This window comes from Crocuta crocuta, unplaced genomic scaffold (assembly GCF_008692635.1).
Source record: "Crocuta crocuta isolate KB4526 unplaced genomic scaffold, BGI_CrCroc_1.0 scaffold124, whole genome shotgun sequence".
Classification (NCBI taxonomy): Eukaryota; Metazoa; Chordata; class Mammalia; order Carnivora; family Hyaenidae; genus Crocuta; species Crocuta crocuta.
In genome coordinates, this window is record NW_027551573.1 from 1,836,054 (window position 1) to 1,845,136 (window position 9,083).

The 9,083-nt window shown below is 61.1% G+C and overlaps 1 protein-coding gene across 7 annotated transcripts in view; it reads left to right on the forward strand.

Annotated features, from left to right (window-relative positions):
- Nucleotides 1–8,047, forward strand: part of KIFC3 (kinesin family member C3) — a 31,838-nt gene extending 23,791 nt beyond the window's left edge. For 6 of the 7 annotated variants that reach the window (XM_077751254.1, XM_077751256.1, XM_077751259.1 and 3 more), the window contains 10 exons: nt 1,057–1,168; nt 2,211–2,392; nt 3,308–3,412; nt 4,973–5,103; nt 5,625–5,748; nt 5,942–6,071; nt 6,162–6,391; nt 6,580–6,714; nt 7,075–7,183; nt 7,864–8,047. In XM_077751254.1, the coding sequence (XP_077607380.1) occupies nt 1,057–1,168; nt 2,211–2,392; nt 3,308–3,412; nt 4,973–5,103; nt 5,625–5,748; nt 5,942–6,071; nt 6,162–6,391; nt 6,580–6,714; nt 7,075–7,183; nt 7,864–7,889 (1,284 nt within the window). In that variant the 3' untranslated portion in view covers nt 7,890–8,047. Of the gene's footprint in view, nt 1–1,056; nt 1,169–2,210; nt 2,393–3,307; nt 3,413–4,972; nt 5,104–5,624; nt 5,749–5,941; nt 6,072–6,161; nt 6,392–6,579; nt 6,715–7,074; nt 7,184–7,648; nt 7,678–7,863 lie in introns of all 7 variants that reach the window. The other variant, XM_077751255.1, reaches the window with a different exon arrangement.
- The last annotated feature ends 1,036 nt before the right edge of the window (nt 8,048–9,083 follow it).

Sequence of the window (9,083 nt, forward strand, 5' to 3'; positions counted from 1 at the left end):
CACGGATCCCCTCCCCCACCCACACACTGCCACCCCCAGACCCTGTTTGAAAAACAGACTGGTCAGGGCAGCAATTTGGGTATTTGCCTTATTATGACTCTTTAAACCAAACATGTTACATATTTCCTTATATCCCAAACATGCCACGTATATTCTTACATCTGTTAGTTTTGATTTTTTTAAGCTATAGTTGTACAGTATGAGAATAGCCAGTGTCTCTTAAGTGCCTCCTACGTGCTAAGCCTTTTATAGCTGTCAGCTCCTTGAATCTGTACGACAGCCCTGAGGGCAGAGAGACTGATATATTTTGGGAATAGAAAATAGTCCTTTTTCTGTAAAAAAAAAAAAATTGTGTCAGTAATACATGGACATGGTAGAAAGTTCAAGCTGTGCAGAAGGACATCAGGTGAAAAGGAAGGGCTTCTCTCTGCCGCCCTGGCCTGCTCCTCAGAGGCAGATGTCTGTCAGAATTTACCCCTTGAGCGTTCTGAGCGTGATGATGCCTGTTAACGTGTTTGTGTGCATATATACCCTTCCCTCTTTACGCAGCCAGGGGGAATATATGCACGTGCCGTCTGCATTTTGGTTCTTTCCCCCGTGAAGTGTGATTGGAGGTCCTTACCTACCAAATTCTACAGATCCATGAATTAGATGGTGTTCTCCCCATTATACAGATGAGAAAAAGGAGGCTTGATAACTGAGATGGTGGCCTTAGGTACCCCAACTACTTGGGGATAGAGTGGAGTTTGGGTCCCACTGAAACGTAGTAGTAGTCAAGTGCTAGTGCTATGAAGTGAGGGCTGAGTCCTGCTGGCTCATTAGCAGAGCAGTAAGCCTCATTGAGGCTCAGTTTATTCCTCTGTAAAATGGGCCTGGCAGCAGTACATACCCACAGGGGCTATTGGAAAGAGTTGACCTGTGACAGCAGACATTAAATACTCAGCCCAGGGCAGGAGGCAGTAAGCAGCTGCTCAGGGGCAGGGGGAGGTGGCGGGCAGCGTGGTAAGGTAGGTGGGTGGAGCCAGCCCTTAACAGCACTGCACACCCCCCCACCAGATCGGCCAGGCCATCGAGGAGGTCAACAGCAACAACCAGGAGCTCCTGCGCAAGTACCGCCGGGAGCTGCAGCTGCGCAAGAAGTGCCACAATGAGCTCGTGCGGCTGAAAGGTGACTGCTGGGGGCACTGCCCCCCTCACCCCCCCAAGGCACAGGGGTCCCAACCTGGCTCAGAGATGTTGCTGTCCTTCCCCCAAGCCAGGCACCACTCCTTGGAGCTGTGTCCTGTCACTGAGGGGCTGCCGTAGCTCCATCTTTGTAGATATGGAAACCCAGAGAAGTCAGGCCCCGAGGGGTCCAGGTGGGCTGTTGAGGCACTGGGTGGGGGCAGCTGGTATGCCGCTTGTTTTGACTAAGGGCCTGGCCAAGCTTGAGGCTACCTGTTCACTGCACAAAGGTCTAGGGAGTGCTTGCGCTGTGCCAGGCGCTGTTCCAGACAGGGAGACATGGCCGTGAACCCACAGATGCTATTACTGCCCTCATGGTGCTCGCTTCAGCTGGGACAGCAGTGATCATTAATCACAGAGAACCCCAACATTGCCCATTACCGGGGCTGAGGAGGGGCTCTCAGAGCCCCTCGGTGTCTGACAGTCGAGGGTGTTGGGGGCTTCCCAGACGAGGAGGTGAAGCCAGAGCTGAGGCCTGGATGGTAAGATGGAGCATACAGGTGAAGGGGAAGATGGGACATTCTGGCTGTAGCGGGGAGTTTGTCATTCTGCTGAGGTCTCACCGAAGGGCTTGAAGCAGTCAGATCTATGCACCCACACACCCCAGGGATGCCTCGTTGCCTGGTTCTCTTTGCCCATCTGATTCCCAAGCCCTGTCCTGGCATCCATGGTGGCCTTTTAGAATGACAGAATAAGTCCCTTGGCTTACTGGGACCCAAGCCCCTAGTGTATAGAGGAAACTGGAGTCCTTGCGGGCTCCCCTTCTCAACTGGCTGGCCCAGGAAGAAAGGGTACTGACACATGAATTCATGATAGTGCGAGCGACTGATAACAGCTTTGAGGGCCACCGTCCCGTGGGTGGCCCTGCTTAGAAGGCAGCGGGTTCCTGAGCCACTGGGCTGCTCAGGACACCAGAGGATGCCATTGTGGAGGCAGTCTGATCTTGACCCAGCCTCTACCCTTCTCCCCTCCCCCACATAATCCAGGGAATATCCGGGTGATTGCTCGTGTCCGGCCAGTCACCAAAGAGGACGGGGAAGGACCTGAGGCAACCAATGCTGTGACCTTCGATGCTGACGATGACTCCATCATCCACCTACTGCACAAAGGAAAGCCTGTGTCCTTCGAGCTGGACAAGGTCTTCTCCCCGCGGGCCTCACAGCAGGACGTGAGTGTGGCCCTGTGGGGAAAGGGACAGAGAGCAGTGGAGGGTTGGGGACCCACAGGGCATGATGGGAGCATGGACAGAAAGAAATGGGAGACAGGATGGGGGAGCGTGGGGTGCTGGGATGCCTTGCTCCTTCCATTGAAGGAGAAAAGAGGGTGAGAAGCTAAGATTGAAGCCTCTGCAGGCTTTATGCACAGCCCACGGCACCTACGTGGCCCCGCCCACCCTCACAGCCCCACCTACTCTTGGGGCCCCTCCCACCCACGCAGCCCTGCCGACGGTCAGTCCCGTCCACCTACAGTACTCTGGCAGGTGTTGCTTCTCCAGCTGGGAGCAGCTGTGTAGGTCTTCGTAGGGGCTCCCTGCTGCTCCTTGGCCGTGCCCTCCCCCCCCCCCCCCCCCCCGCTGCTCCTGGCACCCACTGTGGAACCGTTGGCCTGTGGGAGCCACGTGGTCTCAGCAGCATCGTTCTTTTCTCATCTCTTCCTCGGCTGACCGGCCAGGCCTGTCTTGCCTGTGCCCTCCTGTCTCTGTGCTGGGCTTTACCTTTGCCCCATCCTGTCTGTTGGCCGGCAGGCCGCAGGAGGTGCCACAGGTGCTGGGGACGTGCTGGCCTCTGCCTTCATCTTGCTGAGCACTCCTCTGGTGCTGGAGAAGCTAGAGGTGGGGCCCCTGAGCTCCAGGGCTGGGTAGCAGACACTGCCCTGTCTTCCCTTCAGTCTTGGCAGCTAAATTGCCCATTGACATCTATCGTGACTTAGTAGTCCTACATTCTCCCACAGTGAGCCACTCGCCGGTAACAATGTGTGTTGTACTATTGCCAAAGGAGAAGGTGGTCAGGGGAGGTGGCTGGACTGTGAGCTGGTTGGGACCCCAGGGGGGGCTTGTGATCTCCATCTCACGTCCCCTCCCTAGGTGTTCCAGGAAGTGCAAGCCCTGATCACTTCCTGTATCGATGGCTTCAACGTCTGCATCTTCGCCTATGGCCAGACGGGTGCCGGGAAGACCTACACGATGGAGGTGGGTACCGGCTGCACAGGGCAGCGGCTAAGCGAGTGAGTCCCCGCCCCCTGCCGGCTGCCCTGGTGGCCTCAGGTTTTGTGCGGCCCAGGAGCAGAGCTGCTAGTTATCTGTGTTAGCCTGGGGGGCACCAGGCCTAAAGAGAGGGGCGCCTTGCCCCGGGCGGACTTGGGATGGGTCCCATGGGTCAGGGCAGGGCAGGTATAATGACCACAGGCTCTGAGGTCAGAGCCCAGACTGCCTCTGCATCTCCCGGGATGGACTTTTGTTTCATCCACGCGCATTTACTGGGCTCCTGCGGTATCGGGTTGGCGGAGGGCAGTCTCTGCTGCCGGGGCCAGGCCCCCTCCGGGGAGAGCCATGGGAAATGGGAGCACTGAGGGGAGGAAGAACCTCAACCGGAGATAAAAAGGGAAGGTGGCTCTTGGGGGTTTCTTTGGTTTGTTAGCATGGGCTTGGCTCTTGAGGGGTGCTGTGTGGTTCTCTGGGAAAGGGTGGGGACAGGTGTCCCGGTGTCTGGACAGGGGCCCGAGAAGGCTGGACAGGCACCTTTAGGGGAGGCTGCCATCGTGGCCCTTTCGTCCCAGTCTGGGCCCCGCTGTTGCCCTTGTTCTGGGATTCACGAGACTGGTTAGTGGGGGCGAGGCCAAGCCAGGTGGGGAAGTGAGGGGGTCGGGTGGCTGCTAACTCTGTCTTGGATGTTCAGAGTTGGGGTGACCCCCAGGAGCATCTCTCCTCCAACAATGCCTGCCGAGGCCCATGTAGATCAGGTGCCATTTGGGGCACCAGGCACAGCTTGGCCAGTGTCTGTTCCCGGGGGCCAGGCCACCAGTGGGGAGGCAGCAGTGCCCATAGCACTTCAGGCTGTATCCTGGCAGGTGCAGGGAGAAAAGTCTGGCTGAGAGGAGCCAGCAGTGAGGGAAGGATCAGGCATTTGTGGGGGAGATGCCTGGTCCCAGGAGGCAGCTTTGCAGCCAGCCCTGGGGGTGTGTGGAGAGCATTCAGCGACCAGGCACTGCAGGGCAGAGGCCACAACGCTGGCTGGAGCATGCTAGGGGTACTGAGGCCTGAGCAACAGAGGGTAAAGGGTGTGGGTGGGCTACTTCAGGGGAGATGGCATCTCAGGCAAGGACTCCAGATTTCTTTCTAGAAGGGTGGGCCAGGGCATGTGGGCCCCTGCCTGTGCCTCCCTTCCACCACCCACAGAGCCCAGCTCATGGCCTCCCTGACGTGAGCCACCCTCTAGGCAGAGGCAAGGAGATCATAGGTTCCCAGTGCCCCCTCCCAGGTGGCCCCCAGGACCAGGTGCGTCAGCCAGCCCTCTGCTTTAACTCTTACGCTGGTGGTGAAACTGAGGCCCAAGACGGTGAAGTTGCTTGCAGCTACTGGAGGGTGTTTTGGGGCAGACCGATGGGCAGGTGGAAGCTGTGGGCAGGGAGGCTGGCCCGTCAGTGGTCACCAGCAGGGAGGGGGCCATAGACCCCACGTGAGCATCTGCATGCCCCCCGCCCTTACGGTGGGGAGAGGCTTGGCTCACTGGGGCCTTGCTTCTGCCCCCAGGGGACCCCTGAGAACCCAGGCATCAACCAGCGGGCCCTGCAGCTGCTCTTCTCTGAGGTGCAGGAGAAGGCGTCCGACTGGGACTACACCATCACCGTCAGTGCGGCCGAGATCTACAACGAGGTCCTCAGGTGGGCAGCTCTGGCACTGCGCGTGGCCTCCGGGGTGGCTTCGTGGTCCTCAGGGCCGTGCAGAGCCATGTGGGATGACAACTGGAGTTGGGGCTACATGTCCAATCAGCCCAGGATCGGGTGGTCCCAGGCCCCTGCCCCACCTCAGGGGTGGCAGGGAGAACGCCTTGCTCTCAGTCCCCCTGGGATGCCCAGACCAGACTCAGGTGCTCCTTTTCCATCCGAGTCTACACACTCTCCCTGCACCAGGTGGTGATAAATGAGTGGGGGGCGTGAGGGGGCCTGCCCACAAGAGCTCAGTGCATTGTGGGTGCAGGAGTAGCGCCACTACAAGACTTTTGGGGGAACGTTTGATCTCTGCCCCTCAGCAGACTGAGTGCAGGGGAGGAGCTGGAGGAGAGAGGGGCTTAGCCCTATGGTGAAGGGAGGGAGGGTGTGATGGGGCGGGGGAGGGGGGTGCAGTGCAAGCAGAGGCAGAAGTGGGGGGAGGAGGGAGTGACCATCTAGCCCTGTCCCTGCAGGGACTTGCTGGGGCAGGAGCCCCAGGAGAAACTGGAGATCCGGCTGTGCCCAGACGGCAGCGGGCAGCTGTACGTGCCGGGGCTGACCGAGTTCCGGGTGCAGAGCGTGGAGGACATCAACAAGGTGCAAGGCTGGGGGGCCTGGAGGCAGGGAAGCGCCGGGGAGACCCCACGCAGACACAGGGCGGGAGCGGGACACGTGCAGCCTCTGCCTCTCCCCCTCTGTAACGTGCATGGGGTGACACTACTCGGGGACAGGGTGATTCCAACCACCTCACTCCAGACCCCGTGCCTTTTCCGTCTCTGCTCCCTGGCAGGTGTTTGAGTTCGGCCACACCAACCGCACGACAGAGTTCACCAACCTGAACGAGCACAGCTCCCGCTCCCACGCCCTGCTCATCGTGACGGTGCGCGGGGTGGACTGCAGCACGGGCCTCCGCACCACGGGTGAGTGAGGGCACCGGGCGGCCCCGGCCGAGGACCCCGGCCCCTGCCCCTGCTGGGGCGGCCTTGACCTGCCCGGTGCCCTCCCCGCAGGGAAGCTGAACCTGGTGGACCTGGCCGGCTCGGAGCGCGTGGGCAAGTCAGGGGCTGAGGGCAGCCGCCTGCGGGAGGCACAGCACATCAACAAGTCGCTGTCAGCCCTGGGGGATGTCATTGCTGCCCTGCGCTCCCGCCAGGGCCACGTGCCCTTCCGCAACTCCAAACTCACCTACCTGCTGCAGGACTCGCTCAGTGGGGACAGCAAGACCCTCATGGTGGTGCAGGTGAGGGCCTGGGGTGGCCGGCACCAGGAGCAGGGACCCCCTCCCCCCGGTGGCGCCCGTACGCCAGGCTGTGCAGGGAAGGGACCCTTGTCCTCTGCAGCTTCACAGTCAGTGAGCATGCTGCCCCCTCCAGTGCTGTGGGGGCGGCCTGCTGGCCTGGGTGGAGAGTGAGCCCTCGCGTCCCCTAGGTGTCCCCCGTGGAGAAGAACACCAGTGAGACGCTCTACTCCCTGAAGTTTGCAGAGCGGGTGCGCTCTGTGGAGCTGGGCCCTGGGTCCCGCAGGGCAGAGCTCGGGTCCTGGTCCAGCCAGGAGCACCTGGAGGTATGGTGACCACCACGGGCCCATCTTGGGCTGGCACAGCCAGGGCAGGGGCGGGAAGGAGGCTCTGGGACGGGAGACAGCCTGGAGTGGCGGGAAAGGGGAAGATGCCAGAAGGGGGTGGACCTAGAACTTGAACCCAGGAGCCTCTGTAGTCTAACTAGTTGACCTTGGCTTCTGATGCTTGGGCAGGTCCTCAGGCAGTTGGGGGGCGGGTGGGCTGCAGGCTGGGACACAGGTGCTCAGGTAGGACTCATTTTCTTCGTTTCATGTATTATCTCATGTAATTCTTACGATGACTGAGCATGGTGGGGGGTGGGCCAGGACCACGGCCCCCGCCCACCTGCTCACCCCCGCCCACAGTGGGAGCCGGCTTGCCAGACCCCGCAGCCCTCGGCTCGAGCACACTCGGCTCCCAGCTCTGGGCCCAGCAGCCGCCCAGGCTCCATCCGGAGGAAGCTGCAGCCCTTGGGTAAGCCTGCCCCCAGGCGGGTAGCCACTGGACTGCTCTGACCTGAATGGACTTTTTGTTTTCTTTTTTTTTAAGTTTATAAAACTGATCCGGAACCTGTCAGGGCAGACAGTGCTAGATCCATGTTACAGATAGTGTAAGGAAGAACCCAGCCCTTTGGGCTCCTAGCGGGGCTACTGACTCGAGGCCCGGGACGCAGTTCTCTGAGGCTAGGCTCCAGCAACACCTTCCAAAGCAGGCCCGGCGCCCCGTGCACTGGGCCTTGGCTCCGGGGGGAGGGTGGGAGGCAGGGCCCAGCCCCTGGCCCAGCCCCAGGACTGGAATCCAGAGCTCCAGCCCCCTGCTTGGCCCCGCTTCCCGAAGGGCCTGGCACACTAGCGTGCAAAGAGGTAGGGGCAGCAGGGTCCCGGGGGGTCCTGGCCTGAGGCAAGCCCACCAGTGAGACGCCTGTCACTTTGATTTCAGCCTGACGGCTGGGGCCGCAGAGTGTCCAGGTGAGTGTGGGGCCGGTGGCCCGGGCCTGCCCGCCCACCCACCTGGCCACCTTGGGTTGCAGGGCTGCGCCGGGGCGACGGCTGCTCAGGGCTGGGTCTGTCCTGCTGCCTGCTGTTTGTGCTTCTGCCTGGCTCCCTCCTGCCCTTATGCACCGAGGCTGACGGCCCCTCCTCCCCCTCCTGCAGGGAAGTCAAGGCCGGTACCTGTGTGACGGACGTGTCCACCCTGCCGGACCGGGGACTGAGTCCTGAGGCCTTGCTGGCCCGCTCCTGCTGTAGCACTGGGAGCCCAGGAGGCAAAGGCCTGGGTGGAGGCACCTCTTCCGCCCCCGTCTCCACTCAGATGAGAAACATGCTCGGAAGGAAATGGTGGCTCTCGTCTGTGGCTGTGGGTGCAAATGGCACGGGCTGGAAGGGCAGGGTGGCCCACTCTGCCTGGCAGGCCTGGGCCATCGGGGGCCCTCATGGGGAGGGTGGACCTCTCACCCAGCCCGGTCTAACTCTCCCCTGCCTGCCAGGCCCCATCTGCAGTGGATGGGCTGAGGAGCCCCAGGGGGCATGGGAACCATGGCAGCCGGGCAGTTTGGTGGGCACCCTGGGGCAGCCTGGTCCCACACTGCAGGGCGGGCCCCGGGCCAGACATGTACATAGTGTTCTAGGTGTACATAGGAGCACGGCCCTCCCCGCCGAGGGCTGGGCTGTATTTATGGCTGGCGGGAGGCCAGTGGGCCAGGATTCTGCTGCTCCCCTCACCTGCCTGGTACCAGGCTCTCTCCTTGCTCACTGGCCTCTTGACATCTTCCCCCCTTTGAAATCCTATTTAAGAACTTTTGGAAGCTTAGCCATTTTTACTTATTAAAATAAAAACTTTTTACATAAGTGTAGTCGGAGTTGGTCTCATGAGGCCCTGGTCAGATCACGGGGATGAGCCCTTTCCTGCGGCTCCCCACTGCTAGCTGGTCACCCACCCACACGACACGTTATCACCTGCATCCTAGAAGTTGAGAAACTGGGCTGGCTCCCCTTATTCCTGGCCTTGCCCCTTCGGTGAACTGGCTGTAGGTGGGCGCCACCCTCCTCCCAGTGCTACAGGACTCTGACCACAAGCTCAGTGACCCCCCTCCTGCCATGGGGTTGTCAGCCTGCACCTGGTCCTGGCCTCGAGGGGGACCGCACGGGGCCTCAGTGGGGCCCCCTTCCCAACTAGGGCGAATCTACCAGCTGTGGCCAAGGAGAACAAGGGCTTGGCACCCCTTGGCAACAAGGGGGCCCTGCAGGAAGTGAGTGCTGTTCAGAGCCCTCAGAGGACAGGGCAGCTGCCCCCTTCCAGTCCTGTCCCTGGAGGCCTCGGCGGGGGGGGGGGGGGGGGCCCAGAGGACCGTGCCGGCCACCCCCGGCCTGGCTGT